The following is a 27169-nucleotide window of genomic DNA, read 5'->3' on the forward strand; positions in this document are numbered from 1 at the left end:
ATATTCTTTAACAAAATAAGTTTTATTGTATTATACAGCCTCGATTACAATTTCCTGTTTCCCCTCTCCCTTCAGCTAAACCTCTGCTTGGTCCTTCAATGAGATTAGGAGTTATTGGGGTGAATTGCCTCCCTGATCACATACTCCTACTTTTATGGGCTGCTCTGTTGCAATTGTCAGTCTAACGCTCCTCCTCAGCATGTTAATCATCTATCTATATATATATAAACGGATCGATCTGTCTGTCTGTCTATCTGTCTGTCCTCGGGTGTGCGTCTGTCCGGCTATGCGCTCGAAAGTTATAGAGCGTACCTACGCGTGCGTTACATCAAAAGAAAGCTTACCGTTCCAAAACGGTCGTAAGCGTATTTACGTTTCGGCCGGACAAAAATCGCGCCCGTGGTATCCAAAAAACGTTCAACATTCCGCTCATTAGCATCTCATTATCTGCTCATTAGCAATAGTGACCTCGAGGTCGACCAATCATACGCCGGGTTCCTGGCGTGTGCAGCCGGGCCCTCCTACAGTCGAGTGACGGGACGATTGACCAATCCTACGCTTTGGTGACCTGACGGTCGACCAATCGGTGCGTGTGTGGGCGGGCCTTATCGTTCTGAACCGAGGTGAGTCGCCGCCATCTTGCTTCCATTCTTTTTCCCGCTTTCTGCGTCTTTCTTTTCAAATATACATTTCCAGCAAAAAACAATTGCTTTTATTAAATTGTTTTTAAAAAAACTTCATTCATTTGTAAATATTTTCTCTAACCTGAAGATTCTTTTTCCTACCTTTCCCCGTTTTTGTAAGGCCTCAGAACCTAGGCCTCAAAGCCTGGGCCTCTCCTGCCCAGCCACGCCCGAGCTAGGTAACTGTCCCACGGCTTCTGCTATGCTCCCCCCCCGTGTCACGTTACCCGGGGCAACGGCGTCAGCCACGAGGGTCACGGGACATACACAGGGTGCGCGCGCAGCAGGAGCAGCTGAGACGCGGCGTCTCTCTCTGTTCCCCGCTCGGCTCGGGCGGGGCTCTCGGGAGTGCGGATCTCAGGCAGGGCATGGAGAGCGGGAAGGATTACCCCGGCAACCGGGCCCGCCGGCCATCTCTCACAGCCGCAATCGGCGGTCTTGAAGCCAGCTCGGGAGGGCTGGCTCAGGAGAGCGGGAGGGCGGGGCTCCGGAGAGCGGGAGGGCGGGACATCGGGGGGCGGGGCTCGTGACATCGGGGGGTGGGGCTCGCGACATCGGGAGATCGGGGGACGGGAGATCGGGGGGCGGGACATCGGGAGGCGGGACATCGGGAGATCGGGGGGCGGGACATCGGGAGATCGCGGGGCGGGAGATCGGGGGCGGGTCATCGGGAGGCGGGACATCGGGAGGCGGGACATCGGGAGATCGGGGGGCGGGACATCGGGAGATCGCGGGGCGGGACATCGGGGGACGGGAGACCGGGGGGCGGGACATCGGGGGGGCGGGACATCGGGAGATCGGGGAGCGGAACATCGGGAGATCGGGGGGCGGAACATCGGGAGATCGGGCTCGGGGACTCCCCCTCTCCCCCTCCTCCCCTCCCCCTCCCCTTTACTCCCCCTTCCCCCCCTCCCCTTTACCTCCCCCCTCCCCTCCCCTTTACCTCCCCCTTCCCCCCTCCCCTCCCCTTTCTCCCCACTCCCCTCCCCTTCCCCCCTTCCCCCCAGTCGCTCTCTCTTTTCCCCCCAGTCGCTCTCTCTCTTCCCCCCAGTCGTTCTCTCTCTTCCCCCCAGTCGCTCTCTCTCTCTCTTCCAACAACAACATGCCCTCAAAAGACCCTCGGCACCGCCGGGCACTTCAGCAAGTACTTAATAATAAAGACCCAGAGATTCGTGCAAATGGCGCATTTACGTTATAGGGCTCGTTTTATGGCACAAAAGTTCCAGGAAATTATGGTACATGTGACTCACGCCACTCCTTACGCCACACCTGGGACTTTTGCACCACACCACCATTTTCCTCACCAAAAACATTGAACAGCTAATTTTCATAGCTCCGCTCCCTCAAATCAAAGGCAATCGTAAGCCTCTGTGATCGCTGCTGCAAATTAGACCATTAAAGATTGGCGCTTAATGACCATTCTAATTCATACATCTATTGCTATTTAATCTCCATTATTTTTATTCTATTGTGAGTTTAACCTTTAATTACATAGGACATTTCCTACAATCAACTGAATGAATCAATTACTTTTCCTTTTGTTAAAAACATCAGTATTCTGTTTACTAATGACCCTTTTTAAAATCAGATTACTTTGTTTTTATTTAAGCAATAGAAGAACATAAAATATTTAAAATATGGCAACACTGCAGAATGCGCAATCGTGTTTGACCCAGAGGCAAGAGGCAATGCACCAACAAGCCTTAACCCCATTCATGCTTAATTAATTAAATTGGCTGTATGTTAATTTGGTGTTAAAATATTTGGTGGGGTAATCGATACATTAACATTATGGGTTTAATGGGATGTCAGTTTTGTGGGTTGAAAGGCTATTTCACGATTATTCCGACCTGTTATTTATATTGTCAGACTACACACTGTAGGAACGGAAACTAATTTTCCCGTCCAGAATTGACAAAATATATGAACTGAGGCAGCAAACTAGGTTTAAGTAGCAGAAGATCGATTTTAGCACAAGAAAGAAAAAAGAGAAAGACTAAAAGAACAAATTCTGCTCTCTAAGCCTATTATATCTTTCATACAGTTGTTAATTACACGTCTGAAACTAAAGGGAAACTGTACTTGCACGCTAAATATTCGCTATAAAGGTATAAACAGCTCACATTTTGTTAGTCTGGGTTTGCCAGCTTAGATAATTCAATATTTATTCCTAATTATATCTTAGAATCCATAGCGCACAGGAGGCTATATGGCCTATCATGACTGTGGCAGCTCTTTGAGAGTCCCATTCTCCTGCGTTTCCCCCCCCCCCCATAACCATGCAAATTTCTCCTTTTCAAGTATTTATCCAATTCACTTGAAAGTTACTATTAAATCTGCTTTCACCACCCTTTCAGCGAATGTTTTCCACATCGTAACAACTCGCTCCGTAAAAACAATTCTCCTCCTTTCCCCCCTGGTTTTTTGCCAATTATCTTAAATCTGTGTCCTTTGGTTACTGACCCGCCAGTCAATGGAAACAATTTATCCCTCTCTACTCTACAAAACCTCTCATACTTCTGAACACATCTATTAAATCTCCTCTTAACCGTCTCTGCTCTAAGGAGAACAATCCCAGCTTCTCTAGGCTCTCCACATAACTGAAGTCCCTCATCCCTGGTACTATTCTGGTAAATCTCATCTGCACCCTCTCCTAGGCCACTTCCTGAAGTGTGGTGCCCAGAATGGGACACAATACTCCAGCTGAGACCTAACCTGTGATTTATAAAGCTTTACCATCACTTCCTTGATTTTGTACTCTATGCCTCTATTTATATCATACTTCTCTGCATTAATTTCATCTGCCATGTGCCTGCCCATTTTTCAGTAATTTACTGCTGGATATTTATTAAAAAACAAATACATTTGCTTGAAATTCCCGCTGAAGTCAATTCCTGCAATAAAATTAATTCTTAACTGGGGGAGGGGGGGGGGGGGGAGATTTAAGCTGCTAGATTTTTCTTCGCCCGAAAACTGTCACTTTCATGTTTACTTAAAGTGCTCAGATAATCCTGCTGTTAAATCTTTTAACCATAATTCAATTACCAGGACTATCCATTGGCTGCGCAGTTACTGATTTGCCGCTAGGCTTGTTGCAACGTATTCTAATCAGTTCTCCAGCAAATTCTGGCGTAAATTCAACACCGGAGGTTCATCACCAATATCTGTTTCAGTGAATTCCATGGCAATATATAGCAGTGCATTAAATTTTTAGCAAGTATTTGCTGGGTCAGATCAGTCATACCATGTTTGTCAGAGATATTAAGTATTGGAGTATGGATCAGTACTTCTGATCCTGTTTACTATTAATGTTATACTACAATATTAAACAACATGAAGTAAATATTTTAGTTTAAATGTGGATATGACTAAATACTTATGAAATAGATTGAAAAATACATTTAAAAATTCTACAAACAGCAGAAATAAAAAGGACAAAATTGTACAAAGTGATTATGATAGAGTCAAAGTTTGCATGGCTGAGGTCGAAATTACACAGCACCTTAACAAAATCCACTTTAACCAATGAGTCAATGAGAACTCAATCTACCACCAGAGGTCATGATAAGCAGCTTTCATTAAATTTTGATTATTTGTTTTGCATTTGCTTGAAGAGTGGTGTATAAATGTGGATGTGATATATACAAATCTCTATTTTAAACATTTAAAGCAGAAGATAGTTCAAACATTTAATGCTGTACCAAACTCTGGCCATATGTTTCTGATTTTATATTAATTTTATTGATGGAAAATTAGTTAAATTGGATTATGTTATTAAGAAATTCATCACTCACCAACATCAATTTGATCTGGGTGCCGACGTTGGATGTGACTTTGCATAAAAAAATAGTTCAGAAAGGTTTTGTCACAATATTGGCACTGCAAAAAAAGAGAAATAAAGAAATATCTACATCCAGCAATAAACAGGTTAAAGATGTAGTGAATTTCTTTCCTCATTAGGGAGCAGCAATTTTTATTCAAGTACATTGATATTTATAGTTATTTAAAAAAAACAAATATTGTATGTTATATAAATCATTTAACAGCAAAACACAACAAAATGATTGAAGGAATAATTATAGAAAAGTCATATTCAAAGACTAATTAGCAAATATGTAGAATACATTGTTGGCAAAGTGTGCCCTCTTGTGGCTTCTAGGTGATTATTAGAGGGTAAAAAAGTGCAACAAAACTAGCAGATCTCCTGTGGTCTGACTGCAGAACACCATTGATAGAATTTTGAAAGAAGTTTGTGGGTATATCCTCAGAGATAGTGCCGTATTTCTCTGATTGGTTCCTGGGATAGATAAATAAATAAATAGAATTGCATTTTCATTACCCGCTGCTGGTAGATTAATAAATGTCAACATTCAAGATTAGCTTGGATAGGTGGACGAAGGAAAAATGGATAAACAGATATGGAAACAGGGTGAATTATGTAATTAGGACAACTTGCTGACGTGGAGGATAAATCCTGATACAGACTAGTTGGGTTAAATGGCTTGTTTCTGTGTTGTAACTTCTATGTATTTCTGTGTATGGATACTACTGGGAAAAGCATGTTTAAGGCTGTTTTCACTGGTCAGCTTAGCATGCATGGGTGCTCAGCATGGGGTTGGCATGGGAACAGTCTGTGGGGGGGAATTTCTTAAGAGGAATTTCTCAGCAGTGACTTGGAAAGCCTGCAATATTTATAATGCAGCTGAGTATTATTTTTATCTAAATAACTAGTCAATATCCTGTGACATTGCGCACAGAGTGTCAAGATCAAGTGTAGTCCTCAGGTGAAGTGGAGTTAGAGGCTGGAGGATAATTGAACAGTGCGCACAGAAGTAATTCAGTCACCATTTTAAAATCATGCATCGGTCCTTATTTCCATTATAAAGTCCTGTGTCCTCAATTATAATGGAAACTGCCCATGTAAATATGGCACGCTGTAATTGCATGTGCCTCCACTGACAGGAATTACATTTGTGATAAGTATACAGAGGAAGGCTCCATTATAAATGCAGACATAGGAATTTATAATTTATAAATTGAGAAGAATCTTCCACGCAGATGAAAGATTTGTAATATATTAAATATATAAATAGAAAGAACCAACAGCAAGTCTATATAATGTCTTTACTATAGCAAAACATTCCAAAGCACTTCACAGAGGTGTAAGAAAAAGCTTGGTTTTAAGGAGAACAATGAATTTGGAAGGAAAAGTAAACTAGGATAGAGCTTCAGCTGTGCCTGATTGCATAGCTTACTTACTGTCAGTTTGGAAACTGTGCATATTGTGTAGCTGCTTGTGTCTTTACCATAAGGGAAGTTGGAATCAGATTGGGAGTTCTTGTGTGGAAAAAATATTTCTTTTGGGGGGGAGAATGTTTCACTTTGTTTGTGAGGTTCCAATGCTAGATAATAGAGGTGTACTTCAACCTCAGTTTCAAATTCATTTTTTGAAATATATATGGAGATCAGTAAGTAGGCCCACTTTGGGCCAAGGCAGTTCCTAGACGACTTGGCTGGTGATGGAAGTTCGGAACCAAGTCAGTCCTCCGTGGCATACTTGGTAGTCTGATACCTGAACCAGACAGGCACTGTTGATGATTGACCAGTCAGCCTGGCTCACTAATAGAACTTGGAGGGGCAGACTTGTCACTGGAGCCTGAAATCATTCTCACTCAGCTCCAGATAACCCTCCAGTCAATTCTGCACTGATGAGCTATGTAGTTTTAGAAGGTTAAACTTCAGCAGGACACCTGCACACACTTGGAGGTGCCTAAGTCTTGGCTCTGCCATCCTGCATCGGAACTCTTTGGACTTGGGTAACTGGGGTGTATCTCTAATGAAGAGAATGAGTTTTTGGATTCAATAGCCCACAATAACCACCTGGTTAAACATACAGCACATGTCTTACACAGGAATAGATTGTTGTGATAAACAAATACCAAATTAGAAATCAACCAGTACTGTATATTAATCATAATCATAATCAACTTTATTGTCATTGTTAGTGCACAAGTGCAGTACAACGAAATGTAGGCTTGCGGCTCCCGAGAGTGTACATTTAAATTATAATTTAAATAATAAAAGATATACTCACACATTTGTTTTACTCTAACAATTGGTCTTCTGTAGAACAAGGTCAAGGTAACCAAAATAAATCAGCGTACTATATTGGAACATAGCAGGCCATTCAGCCCCTCAAGCCTGTTCCACCATTCAATGAGATCATGGCTGTTCTGTCTCCTAACTCCATCCACTCACCTTGGCTCCCTATCCCTCAATACCCTTGGCTAGCAAAAATCTATCGATCTCAGATTTTAAATTTTTAATTGGATCCACTGGATTTTGTGGGAGAGAGTGCCACACTTCTACCACCCTTTGTGCGAAGAAGAGTTTCCTAACTGCTTAATGGCCTGGCTCTCTGATATTAAGGTTATGTCCCCCTGTCCTAGATTCAACACCAGCAGAAAAAGTTTCTCTCTATCTACTCTATCAATTCCTCTCAAAATCTTAAAAACCTCAGTTAAATCACCTCTTAATCTTCTATATTCAAGGGAATACAAGCCTAGTTTATTTAATATCTCGTAATAATTTCACCCTTGGAGCCCTGGTAACATTCTGGTGAATCTGCGCTGCACTCCTTCCAAGCCAATCTATCCTTTCGAAGGTGCGGTGCGCAGACTTCCAGATGTGGTCTAAGCTGTAGCAAAACTTCCTCCCCTTTATATTCTAGCCCGTTAGATATAAAGGCAAACATTCCTTTAGCCTTTTTGATTATTTTTTGTACCTGACAACTACATTTTAGTGATCCGTATACATGGACCCCTAAATCTCTTTGGCCATCCACTATTCCTAGTTTTTTACCAATGAAAAAATACTCGGATCTATCCTTTTTTGGTTCAAAATGGATGACCTCACATTTACCTGTTGATGCGCTATCAATTACTCATAAAAGACTGAGAGTTAAGAGAGTAACTAAAGGCTTTTATTAACAAAAGAATGAAGGTCTGCCTCGAGTGGTCGACCGGTCCAGAATACAAAGGGCTGGGGAGCAGTCACCTTTATACTAGGACTTGTGGGAGGAGTCAGCCGAGGCATGTCCAGGCATGTACACAGTGGAATACAAACAGTGGTTTACCACATTCGCCCCTTGTTTAAAATTGAGTCCGGCGGGGTGAAGTGTATTAAAAGTTAGTGTATTGGAGTCTCTCCGGAGGTCTTGTCTGCCGCTGTGATCGGCGTGGCGACAGCAGGGGTAGTGGAGCTTCCAGCGTCGAGTCCAGCGTAGGCTGTGGCACAGGCGTGTCGTCCTCATAGATGTCGAGCGGGTCGCGGGGCCCAGGCCTGCCGTCTGCTGGGGCTGGATATCAGGTCGTGGGGGGGGGTGGTAGTGATTAGTGGGTTACTGCGGCCCCCGAGGGTGCAAGGTCTCTTATGGAGACTGTGTCCTCCCGTCCGTCCGGGTATGCGATGTAAGCATACTGGGGGTTGGCGTGGAGGAGGTCGACCCTCTCGACCAGGGGGTCTGTTTTATGGGTCCTCACGTGTCTTCTCAGTAGGACCGGCCCTGGGGACGTCAGCCATGGCTGTAGCGATGTCCCCGATGTGGACTTCCTTGGGAAGACAAACATTTTCTCATGAGGGGTGGCGTTAGTGGCAGTGCAGAGCAGTGACCGAATAGAGTGGAGCGCATCGGGGAGCACATCCTGCCAGCGGGAGGTTGGAAGGCCCCTAGACTTTAAGGCTAGCAGGGCGGCCTTCCAAACTGTCGCATTTTCTCTTTCCACCTGTCCGTTCCCCCGGGGGTTGTAACTGGTGGTCCTGCTTGTGGCAATACCCCTAGTTAGCAGGTACTGACGGAGTTCGTCGCTCATAAACGATGAGCCCCGGTCGCTATGGATATAGCTGGGGAAACCGAACAGGGTGAAGAGGTCGTTCAGACATTTAATGACCGTGGCACTGGTCATGTCCGGGCAGGGGATGGCGAACGGGAAACGGGAGTACTCATCAATAATATTGAGGAAGTATACATTGCGGTCGGAGGAGGGGAGAGGCCCTTTAAAATCAACGCTCAGGTGCTCGAAGGGGCGAGTGGCTTTTATCAGGTGGGCCCTGTCTGGTCTATAAAAGTGCGGTTTGCACTCAGCGCAGACTTGGCAGTTCCTGGTCATGGTCCTGACCTCCTCAATAGAGTAAGGCAGGTTGCGGGCCTTGATGAAGTGGAAGAACCTGGTGACCCCCAGGTGGCAGAGGTCATTGTGGAGGGCCCGCAGTCTATCGATCTGCGCGCTGGCGCAGGTGCCACGCGATAGCGCATCCGGGGGTTCATTGAGCTTCCCGGGCCGGTACAAGATCTCCTAATTGTAGGTGGAAAGTTCGATTCTCCACCTCAAGATCTTGTCATTTTTGATTTTGCCCCTCTGCTTGTTGTTAAACATGAAAGCAACTGAACGCTGGTCAGTGAGCAGGGTAAATCGTTTTCCGGCCAGGTAGTGCCTCCAATGACGCACAGCCTCCACAATCGCCTGGGCCTCCTTCTCAACAGCGGAGTGTCTGGTCTCCGGGCCTTGGAGGGTTCGTGAAAAGAAGGCCACGGGTCTCCCCGCCTGATTGAGGGTAGCGGCCAGGGCAAAGTCGGACGCGTCGCTTTCCACCTGGAAGGGGATGGATTCATCCACTGCGTGCATGGTGGCTTTGGCAATTGATATACCTATCAATTTATCCAATGAAAAGCGATGAGTTAAGAAAGTAACTATAGGTTTTTATTGGCTAAATAACAGAGCCCACCCTCGTGGGTGATCGGATCCAACAAGGAGGAATACCAGCCAGTCGACCACCTTTATACCTGGGCAGGTAGGTGGAGCCGTGGGCGGAGTCAGCAGTGGTCAGCCCAGGTATAACAGCGTGACAAGAGGCGACCTCGTATAGTGATACAACAGTGTGAACAGTGATAACCATAGAGTAACGATATAACAGTGATAACTATAGTGTAACGATAGTGAACGATAAAAGTGGTCTACCACAGCAATGTCCTCCTTGATACGGTGGAAGGCTAAGCGGGCCTCTGCCGTCAAGGGAAAAGAGGTGGACTTGATCAGCGGACGGGCCTTGTCCGCATAGTAGGGGACCCACTGGGCGTAATAGGAGAAAAACCCTAGGCACCTCTTCAGGGCCTTGAGGCAGTGGGGCAGTGGGAGTTCCATAAGGGGACGCATCCGGTCGGGGTCGGGGCCGATGACTCCGTGTTCCACAACACAGCCAAGGATGGCGAGGCGGTTTGTGCGGAATATGCACTTCTCCTTGTTATATGTCAGGTTCAGGAGTTGGGCGGTGCGGAGGAATTTTTCGAGGTTTGCGTCATGGTCCTGCAAGTCACGGCCGCAGATGGTCACATTGTCCAGATATGGGAAAGTGGCCTGCAACGCATTTTGATCTACCATCCGGTCCATCTCCCTTTGGAAGACGGAGACCCTGTTGGTAACGCCAAAGGGAACCCTAAGGAAGTGATAGAGGCGGCCGTTTGCCTCAAAGGCAGTATACTGGCGGTCCTCAGGGCGGATAGGGAGCTGGTGGTACGCTGATTTCAGGTCAATGGTCGAGAAGACGCGGTACTGCGCGATCTGGTTGACCATATCAGCTATGCGGGGGAGTGGGTAGGCGTCCAGCAGGGTGTAGCGATTTATTGTCTGGCTGTAGTCGATGACCAGGCGCTGCTTCTCGCCGGTCTTAACGACCACAACCTGGGCTCGCCAGGGGCTGGTGCTGCCCTCAATAATCCCTTCCTTCAGGAGCCGCTCCACTTCGGTTTTAATGAAAACCCTGTCCCCGGCACTGTATCGCCTGCTCTTTGTGGCGATGGGCTTACAGTCGGGGGTGAGGTTAGCAAACAGTTGGGGGGGGGAGTGACTCTGAGTGTGGAGAGGTTGCACCTGGTGCGCGGCGGGCAATTTGGAAGCTGCTGGCTGCGGACTGTGAGTGGGGGTAGGGGTCCACCGTACGCCATCGTAACACTTTTAAGGTGGCACTGAAAATCTAACCCCAGCAGGACGGCAGCGCAGAGGTCGGGCAGGACCAGAAGTTTAAAATGATCGTACACAGTCCCGTCTACTACGAGTGTCACCACGCAGTAGCCGCCGATGTCCGCCGACTGGGACTCGGAGGCCATAGAAATCCGCTGGTGCGCAGGCAGGACTGGGAGAGAGCAACGCCGCACCGTGTCGGGGTGGATGAAGCTCTCTGTGCTCCCAGAGTCAAAAAGGCAGATTGTATCGTGACCATTTACCTTAATGTCCATTGTGGAACTGGCCAGCTGGTGCGGTCTCGCTTGGTCCAGTGTAACGGGTGCCAGCGTAGGGGTCGGTGTGTCGCTGCGGGTATCAGATGAGGCGGTGTTGGGGGCCTGCTGCGTTCCGGCTGTCGTCCAAGATGGCGGCGTCCATGATCCCCATGTGGCTGGAGGCATCCAAAATGGCTGCTGTACCGGTGGTTCACACATGGCCGGGGAGGCCCAAGATGGCGGCCCGCATGGCCCACACGCGGCGCTGCTGGGGTTCGGGGTGGCTTTGGCCCTGCAGACGCTAGCGTAGTGTCCCTTCTTCCCGCAGCCCGAGCAGATCGCGTTTTTTGTCGGGCAGCGTGCTCTGGGGTGTTTTGCCTGGCCACAGAAGTAGCATTTCTGGCCTTGAGGCACTGCTGTCTGGCCTTGGGACACTGCTGCGGTAGTTGGGCCGTTGCTGGGGTGTGGCTGGGGTGGCACGGCGCTATGAGGCGGTCCTACCGTGTCCCAGGCTGTCATTCCCCGCGGCGTCCACGGTGCAGAGGAGTAGGCATCCATGCCCCGGTAGGCTGCATCCAATGATAGTGCGAGTTCAGAGGCCTTGTTGAGGTCGAGGTCACTCTGCTCCAACAGTCGCTGTCGGGTGTAATTGGATCTGTGGCCCGCTACAAAAGCGTCCCGGATAAGTTCCTCTGTGTACACGGCGGCCTTTACATCCTTACAACCACAGGCCCGGCCAAGCACAGACAGTGCCTGAAGGTATTCCACGGTCGATTCCCCAGGTTGTTGTTTACGACTCCCCAGAAGGTGCCTGGCGTACACTTCGTTCACTGGGCGCGTGTACTGGTCCTTGAGGAGCTTGATAGCGTCCGCGTACGAGGTCGCGTCTTGGATGACCGAGTGCACTCGGTGGTTCACTTTGGAGGTCAGGACATCCAGTTTGTCCTCGTCCGATTTGATTGCTGCGGAGGCGGTCAGGAATTTTTCGAAACACTTAAGCCAGTGAGTAAACTTGGTGGATGAGTCCGCCTCCCGATGATCTAAGTCCAGGCATGCTGGTGTGAGGATCTTCTCCATTATAAAAATTTTGTTAATAAAATTGATGCGCTATCAATTACGCATAAAAGACTGAGAGTTAAGAGAGTAACTAAAGGCTTTTATTAACAAAAGAATGAAGGTCTGCCTCGAGTGGTCGACCGGTCCAGAATACAAAGGGCTGGGGAGCAGTCACCTTTATACTAGGACTTGTGGGAGGAGTCAGCCGAGGCATGTCCAGGCATGTACACAGTGGAATACAAACAGTGGTTTACCACACCTGTGTTGCAATCTATCTGCCACAGTTTTGCCCACTCACTTAATCTATCAATGTCTCTTTGTAATTTTATGCTCCCCACTACACTACTTACTATGCCACTAGTCTTTGCGTCATCGGCAAACTTGGATATATGGCTCTCTATTGTGTTATCCAAGTCATTAATAAATATAGTGACTAGTTGAGGCCCCACTGCAGATCCTTGTGGGAGACCACTAGTCACTTCCTTCCAATTCAAGTACATTCCCATTATCCCTGCACTCTGTCGCCTGTCACCTGCACCAATCCCCTAACCAGCTTTAATTTTAGCTAACAGTCTCTTACATAGAACTTTATCGAATGCCTTCTAGAAGTCCATACAAACTGCATCCACAGACATTACTTTAGTTACTTCCTCAAAAAAATCAATTAGGTTCATTTAATAATTCATTAGAAAAAAGTGCAGTGCCAGAGGACTGGCGGATAGCTAACATAATACCTATATTTAAGAAAGTAGGAGGTCACACAACACCAGGTTATAGTCCAACAGCTTTATTTGAAATCACAAGCTTTCGGAGCGCTGCTCCTTCGTCAGGTGAAGTCCACCCCAGTCCAACACCGGCATCTCCACATTATATTTAAGAAGGGGGATAGAATATGTCCAGGAAATTATAGACCAGTCAGCTTAACATCGGTGGTAGGAAAAATAATGGAATCCCTACTAAAGGAGAAAATAGACGAACATCTAGAAACCAAAAACATAGCAATGAATTGTTAGCATGGATTTCAAAAGGGAAAGTCTTGCTTGACCAACCTCATTGAATTTTTTGAAGAAGTAACAGAGAGCAGACAATGGTAATGCAGTAGATGTAATTTATCTAGATTTTCAAAAGACCTTCGATAAGGTACCTCATAATAGACTGATGAAAAAGGTCAGAGAATGCGGAGTCGGGGGACAAGTAGCTGAATGGATAGCTAGCTGGCTTCAAGACAGAAAGCAGTGAGTAGGAGTAAAATGTAGCTATTTAGAGTGGCAGAAGGCTGGTAGTGGTGTTCCACAATGATCAGTGCTGGGACCACTGTTGTTCACAATTTATATTAACGATTTAGACTTTGGAATCAAAAACACAATTTCTAAATTTGTGGAAGACACCAAATTGGGGGCAAAGTCAATACTAAGGAGGACTGCAACAATTACAGGACATTAATAAACTTGCAAAATAGGCATATAATTGGCAAATGAAGTTCAACACAGATAAATGTGAGGTATTACATTTTGGTAGGAACAATAGGGAGGTCACTTATTACTTGGAGGGTGCGAGTCTAGGTGGGGTAGAGAAACAAAGGGATCTCGGAGTACAAATACACAGATCACTACACAGATCACTAAATGTTGCGCCACAGTTTAGCAAGGCCATAAAAAAAGCAGACCAAGCACCAGGGTTTATTTCTAGAGGTATAGAACTGAAAAGTAGGGAAGTTATGCTAAACCTGTATCGAACTTTGGTTAGACCACACTTAAGAGTGCTGCGTACAGTTCTGGTCGCCATATTAAAGAAAGGATATAGAGGCACTGGAGAGGGTGCAGAGAAGATTTACAAGGATGATACCAGAAATGCGAGGGTATACATATCAGGAAAGGATGAACAAGCTGGGTCTCTTTTCTCTTGAAAAATGTCTGAGGGGTGACCTAAAAGAGGTCTTTAAAATTATGAAAGGTTTTGATAGAGTGGATATAGAGACAATGTTCCCACTTGTGGGCAAGAGCATAACTAAAGGCCATCAATATAAGGTAGTCACCAAGAAATCCAATACTGAATTCAGAAGAAACTTCTTTACCCAGAGTGCTGAGAATGTGGAACTCACTACCACAGGGAGTGGTTGAAGCAAAAAGTATAGGTGCATTTAAGGGGAGGCTAGACAAGCAGATGAGGGAGAAGAGAATAGAGGGTTATGCTGATATTTAGATGAGGAAAGACGGGAGGAGGCTCGAGTGGAGCATAAACGCCGGCATGGACTGGTTGGGCCGAATTGCCTGTTTCTGTGCCGTATATTCTATGTAATCCCATGTAATTAGACATGGCCTTCCCTTAACAAATCCATGTTGGCTCTCTCTAATCAGCTCAAATTTCTCTGCGTGTTTAGTCAATCTGTCCTTAACTATAGATTCCAATATCTTCCCCACAATTGATATTAGATTAACAGGTCTATAATTTCCTGTTTCACATTTCTTAAAAAATGGAGGTACATTTGCAATTTTCCAATCTAAATGGATAATCCCTGAATTGAGAGAGCTTTGGAAGATTATGGCTAAAGCCTCTGCAATTTCCTCACCTACTTCTTTTAAAGCCCTAATGTGGAAACCATCAGGTCCTGGGGATTTGTCAGTCTTTATTGCCATTATTTTTTCTAGTACTGTTTTCATGCTTATCTTAATTTTAGCAAGTTCCAGTCCTTGATTCATTATTAGTTTCCCTGGAATGCTAGGTATATTGGGGGGGGAAATTCAGTTGTTTGCACCTCCAGTTAGCGCCTTACGAGGGCACGGCGATGTTTGCGCCGCTCGCAAAATTAACGAGACATTTTGCGGTGGCGCTAAACACTACCGCCACGATCTCCTGCGCCGGCAGATCGTGACGTCAGTCGAGTGCGCAACGCCCCGGTAGCGCCCCGGACCGGATATTGAGTGGCGCCCCCCTGCCTTACCGCCTGCCGCTAGCAACGACAGGTTGAGGGGAGCGTTTTGCAGTCAGAAAGGGACTGGGGGAGCGCTATTTAAAGGCGACCGCTTCCTGCCTTTTTTTGTTGGTGACATTTTTGCACCACGCATTCTGAAAGAGAGAGAGAGACAGACTTCTGGAGAGATTCAACGCTGTGTGAAGGAGTTTTGGGTACTGAGCAGCACTTTGCAGGTTCATTTTGATTTGCCCTTCCTTGCTTCACCAGCGCTCTGAGGTAGTGCCTCGCTCCTCGGCCTTTGTGCCTTAAGACAGGTGTGAATCACAGAATCACAGAATCTACAGTGCAGATAGAGGCCATTTCGGCCCATCGAGCCTGCACCGACACATATCCCACCCTATCCCCGTAACCCCACGTATTTAATCCCCTAACACTAAGGGTCAATTTATCATAGCCAAATCAACCTAACCTGCACATCTTTGGACTGTGGGAGGAAACCGGAGCACCTGGAGGAAACCCACGCAGACACAGGGAGAATGTGCAAACTCCACACAGACAGTCGCCCGAGGCCAGATTTGAACCCGGGTCCCTGGCGCTGTGAGGCAACAGTGCTAACCACTATGCCACCTGATTTAGCGCTCCAATCACCTCCAGGGGTGATAAAAGCCAAGTTTACCGTCAGAGGTGATAATTAGCGCCAGGCGCTAAACTTTGCACACGACCGATAATGGTGCCCCAAACGCGGCGATACTGAATTTTTCCCCTTAGTAACTCTTACGTTTTTCCTTTTCAAACATAACATTGAGTTTGATCATATTTTGATCACTGTTAGATAAATGTTCCCTTAATGTTAGATTAGTAACTAAGTCTGGCTCATTACTAATTACTAAATCTAGTATGGCCTGCCCTCTTGCTGGTTCTAGAACATATTGGGGGAAAAATTTGGTTGGCTTGCACCTCCCGTTAGCGCCCTCTGAGGGTGCTAATGGGGCGTAAAGCAACTAGCGCCCGGGCGCGGCGATGTTTGCGCAACTCGCGAAATTGACTGGAGTTTTTGCGGCAGCGCAAAAGTTTACCGCCCCGATCTCCTGCGCCCGCAGATCGTGACGTCAATCGAGCGTGCAACGCCCTGGTGGCGCCCAGACCCGGATATTGAGTGGCGCCCCCCTCCTTTCCACCTGGCACAAGCAACGGCAGGGAGACTGGAACATTTCCCAGTTGGTGAGGGGCTGGGGGGCGGGGCCGCTAGTTAAAGGCGGCGTCTTCCTGGCTTTTTCTGTGGTAGACATTTTTGCACCACTCGTTCTGATAGAGAGATTCTGAGAGAGAGGAGAGACTTCTGCATAGAGTCAACGCTGTGTGAAGTAGTTTTGGCTACTGAGCATCACTTTGCAGGTACTTTTGGATTTGACCTTCATTACTTCAATTGGCAAGAGACTCTGGGGGCTGCACTGATTCGGGGCGTCATCCTGCGCCTGTAGATTCGGAGGGAACAGGGACACAGAGAGTGGCAATCATGGCCAGACGGAGGAGGGCCTACACGCCTCTGCACAGGAGACCTTACCCTCCCAGGGTATTCCGGGAACAATTCTCCTACTTTCATTTGTCTGAGGAGCAGTGTTTGCGCAGGCTGCGCTTCAGCAAGGAGGTGGTCACGGAGCTCTGCTACCTGCTGCAGCCAGATCTGCAGCCTCTACTGAAGACTCTGTCGGTGGCAGTGAAGGTCACAGTGGCTCTGAATTTTAATGCACCGGCTCCTTTCAAGCAGCTACTGGGGACATCGCCAATATCTCCCAGTTCGCGGTCCATTGCTGTATCCGTCAGGTCACAAATGCCCTCTATAAAAGGAGACACCAGTACATTTATTTCCCGATGACCCGGGCCAAACAGCATGATCGCGCATTGGGCTTTGCGAGGATAGCGGGCTTCCCCATGGTGCAGGGCGCCATTGACTGCACGCATGTGGCATTGCGGGCACCGCATGAGAATGCAGAGGTTTTCCGAAACCGCAAAGGGTTCCACTCCTTAAACGTCCAGTTGGTCTGTGACCACAGACAGCTGATACTCGGTCAATGCCCGCTATCCTGGCAGCAGCCACGATGCTTTCATCCTGCGCCAGACTGCTGTGCCAGAACTTTTCCAGGCACCGCATCAGCCAAGTGGTCGGCTCCTCAGGGACAAGAGTTATCCACTGTGCACCTGGCTGATGACACCGCTCCGTAACCCCAACACCCCTGCTGAGCTGCGGTACAATGAGAGCCATCTCGCCACCAGGAACATCATTGAGCAGACGATCATCGTGCTCAAGCAACGGTTCCGCTGTCTGGACCACTCAGGAGGAGCCCTGCAGTACGCGTCCGAGCAAGTCTCCCGCTTCATAGTTGTGTGCTGCATGCTTCATAACCTGGCAATCCTCAGGACCCAGCCAATGCCACCAGGTCTTGGAGCACCACCGGAGGAGGAGGAGGAGGAAAATCAGCAGCAGCACCAAGGCGGGACGGAGGCCCACAATGTTGAAACTGCAAGGGCCGTCCATCAACGGCTGATAACAAACCGCTTCTAGGCCCCTACTGAGAAAATGGCTTCTGGCATGGAGAACAACATGAATGAAAGCAACCTGCAACCCCAAAGCCGGCCAAGGCAGCAATGATTCCAAAGGCCAAACCTGTACATTTTGAATAAAAAAACTTTTTTATTTTACAAACTCTTGTGTGTGTCATTTCTTCATGACAAACTAATAGAAACAAACACAAAAAATAATTCATTAACATTACTGGTTCTCACAACCTGGAGATAATGTCCAAAACACTAAACAAAAGTTTGAACGCGAACCTCAGCCTTTAATTAAAAATTTAACAACATTTCGTCACACCTCCTACTTTTTGCCCTTCGAGGGTGATCACCTTCCCTTACGCACTACCCCCCTTTCCACCCTACTGCTCCTCCATAATGGGGCCCCAGTGACTGCAGCAAGGCTGGTGGAAGGCTGCTGATTGTCAGAACCTGAGACTGCAGATGCCCTTGAAGGACGGCCTGGACCAGCTCTGGGCCCGGAGGGCCCGGCTGCAGACTGCACCAACTATTCATGGGCGGCAGCAGTCTGGGCTGCAGGCGGTGGCAACTGCAATGGGGAAGTGACAGTGGTAGCAGCAGGAATGCTGTCATCTTGAGAGGACAGCAACTCCCTGCTCGACTGACACACTGGCACGCCCACAAGGCAGCACCTCAGCATCCAGAGCAATCTGCTGGAGCACAGATTGCTGGTCTGCTGCGGCGCGGAGAGCGCCCCGGGGAAATGTGTCCAAACCAGCGACAATGGCAGCAGTCAGTGCTTGTGTGACCTCAATCTGAGTCTGCATGAGACCAGTCTGAGATTGGATCACGGCAGCCAGTAACTGAATTGCAGCACTAAGCATTAGCATGGCATCCGCCTGTGCTACAGCATAGTACTCCACACCCTTTGCCAGTGCATCAATGCAATCGGGCACCCTTCCCACTGCACCCATGAGCTCAGTGTGCATGTCCACTGTCTGGGTATTCATTTCAGCGATGAGCCGCTCCTCCTCTGCGTCCAGTGCAGCAGGACTCGCTGGCCTACTCTCCCTCCGGGGAAAAGGCCCCCGAGCTTACATCGCCACATCACATTGCTGCAGCCCGCTGGGTCCCGGAGCTTCACCCTCATCAGACCCTTCCCCCCTACTCCCCTCCAGGGAAGAAGTGGTCCCAGTGTGGGCATGGGCTTCCTCGGGAGAGGGTGGAGCTGATGCTCCGGCTTCATCATCCTCCTCGCCTGCAGCTTCGCACCCACTGGCAGCTTCAGGGCCCGTCTCCTCAGCTGATGAATCACCATCTGAAAGCAGGGAGGTACAAGAGTGGCTTTAGTGTGAGGACAGGGGGGCAGTAAGGGAGGAAGGAGTGGAGCGATTTAGTAAGTTGGATTGAAAGTGTAAAAGGCAGGTGTTGTGAGGGACAAGTGGAGTGAGAGAGGAGAGAACGCAAATGACTTTACCATTGCTGTCCCGAACGGGGTCGGCCTCTCCAGGGGCGACGGGACCATTCACCTGGCTTGCCACAATCCTGTGGACACACGCCTCAAGATCACTGAGAGGTTGCAGCTGAGGCCGCCCTCTATCCGTCCGTTGCTGCTGTTTCCTATTATGAGATAGCTTGGCCTGCAAGAAAAAGGACGACGTCTGAGTAAATATACAGCCATGGTCTTGCCTGATGTGCCTCCCATAATTGAATAGCCCTTAATGTATGCAAGCTGTGGAATGTGCCTGTGTGTTTCATGAGAGGGCCATAGGTGTTGGATGAGCGCTGGGCATTGGGGTTTTAAGACCCTCTGGCCATAGAGTGAGGTTGAAATGGAGGGATGGAGAGGTATTGAAAAAAAGCCACTCACACTGACGACCCGAGTGAGGTCGTTGAACTTTTTGCGATATTGAGTATGGGTCCTGGGCACCATGCTCCTGGAGGAGATGTGCTGAGCCACCTCCCTCCACACTCTTCTGTAGTCGCGCGGCAAAGGTCTCCTGCCACTCTCAGGGAAGAGTATAGATCTGCGCTCCACCGCGCCAACCAGAGCCTCCAAGGCCCACTTGGTGAAGCGCTGAGCCCGTTCCCTCACCCTCTCCATAGTCCTTGGCTGGAAAATGAAATCACAGGTCTCTCCAGGTCGAGATTCAAGGCTCCAATGAGCAGGGTGTGGCTGGAGAGCAAGATCGACCCTCCCCTTTAAGAACTGGCCGGCACCAATGTGTCTGTGTTCCATCGCTAACTGACATCACCTGCGCTGCGCCCGCGCTCTGAGTTAGCGCCTCGCTCCTCGGCCTTTGCGCCTTCAGACAAGTGTGCAGCGCCTAATTTAGCACTCCAATCAGCTCCAGGGGCGATAGAAGGCAAGTTTGCAGTCGGAGGCGATAATTAGCGGCAGGCGCTAAACTTTGCGCCCAGCTGATAATTGCGTCCCAAGCGGGGCGATACCGAATTTCTCCCCCATTGTTCCAGAACACTACAGGAAACTTTGGTTTATCTGGAGGTTAACTGTCCGGAATGCTCAAGCCACCGGCAAAAATCAGGAGCCGTTTCGTTAGGTTTTTTTTCTTTTCGTTGCTTTTTTTTCACCAGTCAGGCTCTGCAAGGTCTCGCTGAAGCTGTTGCTAAGCTACAGAGACGCTTGCAAGGTACGGCCGACTGTTTAGAAGCTGTTGCTAAGCAACAGAGTTTGTTGCCAGATACGGAGCTCAAAATCTCCGTATGTTTCAACATTAGCGCTGGTTTGTCCGGCAGTTTTGATGGGACGGCAACAGCTCGGTCCCGTCGGTGCCGGATAGCACAAAGTTTCCTGTATTTTGAATGCACTCAAGAAATTCATTACTTTTCTGACTTTAGCTACTCTGTTCTTCCCAATCTATATGAAAATGAAAGTCTTTCATTAAAACAACTCTGCTTTTGCTATAAGCCTCTCCAATCTATGAATTAATACATTCTGCCACTTCATTGTTGCTATCAGGAGGCCTATAGACAACTCCCATTATAGTTTTAAGTCCTCTCTTATTCCTCAATTCTAACCATAAGAGTCTCTGTTGATTGCTTTCCTATGTTGCAGTATCATGGACAGGTGTGGCTTGAATGACAAGTCAAATAATTGGTTGAATTTGAATTCAATTAACTGGTACAACTTTATGCACTACCTTCTTCTACTGACACCATTTTGCAGAATAAATTCATTTGCTTAGGTAAGCACTTTTAACTAAGTGCTGAGCAAAAAAAGTCAAGATCACTTCATAGAAAAAAGAAAAATCTGTTTTCAAGAATCACATAGTGAATTAACAATTTCCAAATCAGAGATCCCCACATATCATTCAAAATGTATGCCACTGTCACATATACCCTACCAGGTTACACTAATAATATTTCCCTGATGATATCAAATATCCATCATTTAATGGATACAAGTTCTGGAAAGTTTAAACCACGATATTCTCTTCTCTCTCTCTGTCTCCCCAAACACACACACAAACAGGAAAAATGTTTTTAAACATTGATTTCTCATTTCTCTAGGGATGGGCAATAAATGCTGGCCTTGCCAGCGACACCCAGATCCCAAATGCGAATACAAAATATATATATATTTTTTAAAACAGCAGTTGCCCAATGATTCAAAATAAATTGTCTATGAAATGTGGTTATCCATTCAAACAATGAACAACCATGTCAGAAAGATTGCTAGGACCAACAATGCAATCAAAACCACCAGCGGAAGGTCATTTTATTTCCATAACTACCATGCAAAAAAAAAAGATTTGATTTAACTAGTTATATAAATTAGATTCCACAATGGTAATCACTGTGTTTTCTGCAACTCAATACATCTGAATCTATAAGGGAATAGTTATTTTTTAAGTATCTTGAAAAGATTATTCAGCTCTTACCCTTGCTACTTAAATAGACACTTACATGATGATTGGATATTATTTTAATTATACTGGAAGATCTCCTATGGTGTTGCTAAAGACAAGTTGGAGGGAACACTGTTTGTAACATACAATAATTATTGGGGCCACTGATTTAGTGATTGAATAAATCAAATTGCATTTTTATAATGTAGTATTATGAAAATGTTAGTGGTATTTTCAGGCTCAAATCAATCACTGTGCATATTTGCATGCAATGTGCTGTATGATAAAGAAAAAAATATTTAAAATGGGATATTGGAGAATGCATCACTGCACATGTATATTCTAGGTTACGGTGAGAATAAAGGGAATGTTGAATAAAAATAAAGAAATGAAGATAAAATGATAGAAATAGAAATGAAATTAAATTGTTTGAAAAATGTAAAGTTATATATTGAAAAGCTTTTACAAAATTACACAATGTTATGAATGATGCGAATGGAAGTAAAAATGGAAATGTTATAATCTATGAATATATTACAAATCTTACATCTGCATGTGCCTCCTGTCACATTTTTAAATTGTAAGTCCCTATAATCACATTTATAATGGAAATTGCCGATATAGAGTTGCCATGCAGCAGTTACACATTCCTGCCAATAGAGATGCTGCACTGTTAAGAAACAAAGATTTACATTTATATAGCACCTTTCACAACCACCGGACGTCTGAAAGCGCTTTACAGTCAATGAAGTACTTTTTTGAAGTGGAGTCGCTGTTGCAATGTGGGAAACGCGGCATCCAATTTGCGCACAGCAAGGTCCCACAAACAGCAATGTGATAATGACCAGCACATAAATCTAGTATGATAAATTTACAGAGATACTTTCATTCATAAATATGGACATAGGAATTTGTTATGGAAATATAAAAATATGGACAAAATGCAAGGGTTCAAAATGGCAATTAAATTTCACTTGACAACTACACTTGTTCACTGGAAACACATGTGTGTGTATATATATGTGCTTGTGTATATCTACACTGATATAGGGCTGGATTTTAATTCAGGGGCGGGCTGGGGTCGTGTAATCCGCATTTCGTGTTATCCACCCGAATCTAAATCGATGTGGGAGATTGATGCGATTTTAACTTAATTGGCCAATTGAGTTCCAACGTGTGGGAACCCATGGCAAATGAGTTTTTCCAGTCTGAAAGCCGCCTCCGGTGATGTCATCATTGCTACTGCATTTAAGGTCTGCAACAAGCCTTGCTTCTTCTGCAAACTGCCAACATTTTGGCCTTTCATGCTACAGGGACCTGGAGGCAGAATGACTAGCGAGAGGCCTAGGTCTGCTCCCAGGTTTGATGATGTTGCCTTGCAGGCTTTAGTTGAGGGAGCAAGAGCTCATAAAGAGATGCTCTTCCCTTCTTCAGGGAGGAAGAAGCCTCCCCAGCAGACCAAGGCTGTGTGGATGCAGGTGGCAGAGGAGGTCAACTCATTATCAGTAACCCACAGAACCTGGATTCAGTGCAGGAAGAGATTTCATGACCTTCTGCGCACTGGAAAAGTGAGTATGAATTTCCCATCGCCCTCAATCTGATCCCCATTGCCTTTCCTCACCAGCACTCAGCTTTAGCAATCTCTTCCTCCACATCCCACTTGACACTGACATCCATGCACCCTTACCCATTCCCTCTCTCTCTATGCTCACATTCACCTAACTGTTCGACTATGCAGCCCTCACACTGCCTATCACTGTGATGTTATGAAAACAACTGACAACACACAGGGAGGGCCCTTGGTCTTGCCACCTCACTCCATCTTTGTCTCCTTCTAAGTATCTATGCTATGGAATCTCTACACTCACTCCTTCATTCTCACTCAACCTCCACTTGTCTCCCTCATTGCAGGAAAAGAGAGCTCACAATAAGCGAGAAAGAGCGAGGACAGAAGGAGGGCCACCCTCAGTAGCCCACCTCACCCCCTGGGAGGAGGCGGTCCTGGAGATTGTAGGAGTGGAGGAAGATGCGCAAGTGGGGGACGGACAGAGGGCTGCATCACAGAAAGCTGCAGACAGAATAGTTTTTCATCTCTCTCATTGGCATTGCATGAGTTGCTGATAATGATTCGGAAGCTCTAACAGCTGGACTAATGATCATCTGCAATATGCAATGTGCATGTAACCTTGGCATCACATCTCTGACTCTTTCCTTTACTCCCCCACAGGACCATGGCAAGCACCCATCCCCACTAGCCAGGAGGAAGAGCATGAGCCTCAAGACTCCTCAGAGGAAGCTGCAACCTCTGAGGGCGCAGCATCAGCATAATTCAGCGCACTCAGCACCAGCGCAGACACTCACACCTCGGTGGGACCTTCGGGACACCTGTCACCTGGTGTATCACAGCTCACAAGTGAGCATCAGCAGATTATGGAGACAGGGACAGCAGTGGAGAGTCCTAGTTGGAGGGCGCAGGACTCTGCCAGCTCGGCTCAGCAGCATGTCGACCCTCTGCCTCTGGGTCCATCCATAAGATCAGCGGTGCTGGAACTCCAGGAACAGATGCAGGAGTCCCTGGCAGGTTTTATCTTCAGGGTCGCTGCGAGTGTGGAGCGAATGGAGCAGTCCATAGCGAACATGAGCAGAGCCTTTGTGGAGTCATTGGCGCATGAACGCATCACCATGGAAAGGATGGCAACTTTCATGGAGTTCATAAGTCGCCAGAGTGCAGAAAACATGGTGAGTGTTCAGAATAGAATGACATCTCTGGAGGAGCGATGGTCATTGTTATAAATCTCATCATCATCAAGAAACTACTCATGAAATAACGCTGGACGGCCACCTGGTGGTGCCGTCCAAGGAGTATAAATACTCGGGCGTGGACCGAGCTTTCCAGGGACATTTTGTAAGACAAGGAACTAGTGAAGTACAACTATGCTCTGAAACAAGTTGATTAAAGCCTTGCTTTATGCTCAAACCAAGTGCGTAGTGAGTTTTATTACGTCAATTTAATCAACTTGATATCGACTCTACACTTTGGGTGATTTCGGGAACAGCCAGCTACGACTCGAACCGTAGAAGGGCGTTCAATGTAATCGACCTAGACAAGTAATCGATCCATCATGGAGAAACTACTCAGACCCGCCCGTCTCGACCTGGACCCGAATTCACTTACAGCTGCTAAGGTATGGAAACAATGGTATCGTACTTTCAGCAACTTCCTCAGGGTGTGTGGTGAGAATGATCCTGATAAATTAGAGATATTTGCTAATTATGTATCCCCTCATGTGTGTGATTATATCGAAGACTGTGTAGACTATGACGCCGCTATCCAAATACTCCAGAAGCTATATGTCAAGTCCCCAAATGAAATTTTTGCTTGTCATCTACTGGCCACAACTCGACAACAACCCGGGGAATCACTTGACGAATTCCTACAGAAACTTCGCAGGCTCAGCAAGGATTGTAATCTTAAAGCTGTTACAGCTGAGCAGTACCAGGAGGAGTTAATTCGTGATTTCTTTATTGTGATTGCATCTCCCTTCATATGTCAGCGTCTGTTGGAGAATAAAACCCTCAAGTTACAGGCTGCCTATGACCAGGCATGTTCTCTGGACGTAGCAAAGAGGGATGCAGATACCTATCTTTCACCACGTGCACGGGCTGCTGCTATCACATTTAGTGACTCCTTCGATAGACCTCGGGCGGAAGCCCTCACGGATGATGACTCCAACCTGGCTGATGACAACCCTACCCTAGAAACCTACACTGATGACGATCCCGCCCTAGCGGCATCTTGGCAATCTGGAAGGAAGTGTTTCTTCTGTGGAGGTGCATTCCACTATAGGAAATGTTGTCCTGCTCGTAACGCAGTCTGCAATCATTGCAGTAAAAAAGGTCACTTTACTAATGTATGCCAGTCAAGAGCCTCCTTTAGTAAGAAAGGCCACTTTTCTAAGGTATACCGGTCGAGAGCCCCTGTTAGTTTTGCAGCTACTATCTATAAAACTGCTCCTCCCCAAGTGCCACTACTAAGGTTACAGCTGCAATCTATATAACTGCTCCTCCCCCAAGAACCACAACTAAAGTTACAGCTGTCAAGGGTAAAACTGCCCCTCCTCCCATCACAGCTGTTTTTCCCCAAAGTCTGTCCCGGGCAGGGTCTTCATAACTAATAATAAGAAATTTAATTAATTATATAGAATGGAGCAGGTGATGTGTTACTGTTGCGAGATGTGGGAGCTGGTGGTCCCCATTGAGGCTCACGGTGATTACATCTGCGACAAGTATTTGCTGCTAGAGGAACTCAAGTTCCATGTTATGGAGCTTGAGACCGAGCTTCAGACACTGCGACACATCAGGGAGGGGGAGAAGTTCCTGGACTCTATGTTTCAGGAGATGGTCACACCTATGAAGTTAATTACTGCAGATGTAGTCCGTGGTCAGGGACAGGACAGTGTGACTACGAGTGAGGAAGGTACAGGGATCCAGGATGTAGTGTTGAAGGAGACGCAGCCCTTGTTCTTGTCCAGCAGGATCGAGGTTCTTACTCCCTGTGAGGGCGGGAGCGGGGACTGCAGGTAGGATGAGCAACCTGGCCACAGCACTGTGGTACAGGGGGCCATTCAAGTGGAGGGAGTAAAAAGAAATGTTGTAGTGGTAGGGGATAGTATCATTAGGGCGATAGATAGGGTTCTCTGCAGTCAAGAGCGGGAGTCTCGAAGGCTGTGTTGCCTGCCCGGTGCCAGGGTTAAGGACATCTCTTCTGGGCTGGAAAGAAACTTGCAGTGGGAGGGGGTGGATCCAGTTGTCGTGGTCCATGTTGGTACAAACGATGTAGATAGGACAAGGAAGACGGTTCTGTTAAAGGAGTATGAGCAGCTAGGGGTCAAATTAAAAAACAGAACCTCAAGGGTAATAATCTCTGGGTTATTACCTGAGCCACGAGCGAATTTGGCTAGGATAAATAAAATTAAAGAGTTAAATGCGTGGCTCAAAGACTGGTGTGGGAGAAATGGGTTTTGCTTCTTGGGACACTGGCACCAGTACTGGGACAGGAGGGAGCTGTTCCGTTGGGACGGACTCCACTTGGCCAGTGCTGGGACTAGAGTCCTGGTGAATCATATAACTAGGGCTGTAGAGAGGGCTTTAAACTAATTAGTGGGGGGGAGGTTTCTAGAGAGCAAATAATAGAAATGACAACAGAGAAGGTCATAGACTTAGGTAGCAGTGGGGGAATTAAAAAACAGAAAGTGTCAGGAAGGGACAGAAGGTATGGAGTAAAAAGTAAAGTACTAAAAAGGGAAAAAACAGGAACTAAGTGTTACAAAACATATTTGAAAGTTCTTTATCTGAATGCACGTAGCATTCGTAACAAAATGAATGAGTTAACGGCACAAATAACGACATATGGGTATGATCTTGTGGCCATTACAGAAACATGGCTGCAGGGTGACCATGACTGGGAATTAAACATACCAGGTTATTTAACAATCAGGAAGGGAGAGGAGGTGGGGTGGCTATGTTAATAAAGGAAGGAATCAATATAATACAGAGAAATGATATTGGGTCAAAGGAGCAGGATAGTGAAACAGTTTGGGTGGAGATAAGGAATAATAAGGGGAAAAAAACACGAGTGGGCGTAGTCTATAGGCCTCCGAACAGTTGCAACTCTGTTGGACGGAGTATTAATCAGGAAATAGTTGAGGCTTGTAATAAGGGAACAGCTATAATTATGGGGGATTTTAATTATCATATTAACTGGACAAATCAAATTGGGCAGAGCAGCCTTGAGGATGAGTTCATTGAGTGTATTAGGGATGGGTTTCTTGAGCAGTATGTA

At 46.9% G+C, this 27169-nt stretch overlaps 1 protein-coding gene across 5 annotated transcripts in view; it reads right to left on the bottom strand.

The window, feature by feature from the left end:
- The window catches only part of LOC147111529 (cilium assembly protein DZIP1-like), a 580724-nt gene that overhangs the window by 461277 nt on the left and 92278 nt on the right, over positions 1 to 27169 (bottom strand). For all 5 annotated transcript variants that reach the window (XM_085998574.1, XM_085998576.1, XM_085998575.1 and 2 more), the window contains exon 4: positions 4478 to 4562. In XM_085998574.1, the coding sequence (XP_085854700.1) occupies positions 4478 to 4562 (85 nt within the window). The remainder of the gene's footprint in view (positions 1 to 4477; positions 4563 to 27169) is intronic.

The sequence above is a fragment of the Somniosus microcephalus genome, chromosome 10, assembly GCF_052327205.1.
Source record: "Somniosus microcephalus isolate GS21.2 chromosome 10, FLI_Smic_1.0, whole genome shotgun sequence".
Taxonomy (NCBI): domain Eukaryota; kingdom Metazoa; phylum Chordata; class Chondrichthyes; order Squaliformes; family Somniosidae; genus Somniosus; species Somniosus microcephalus.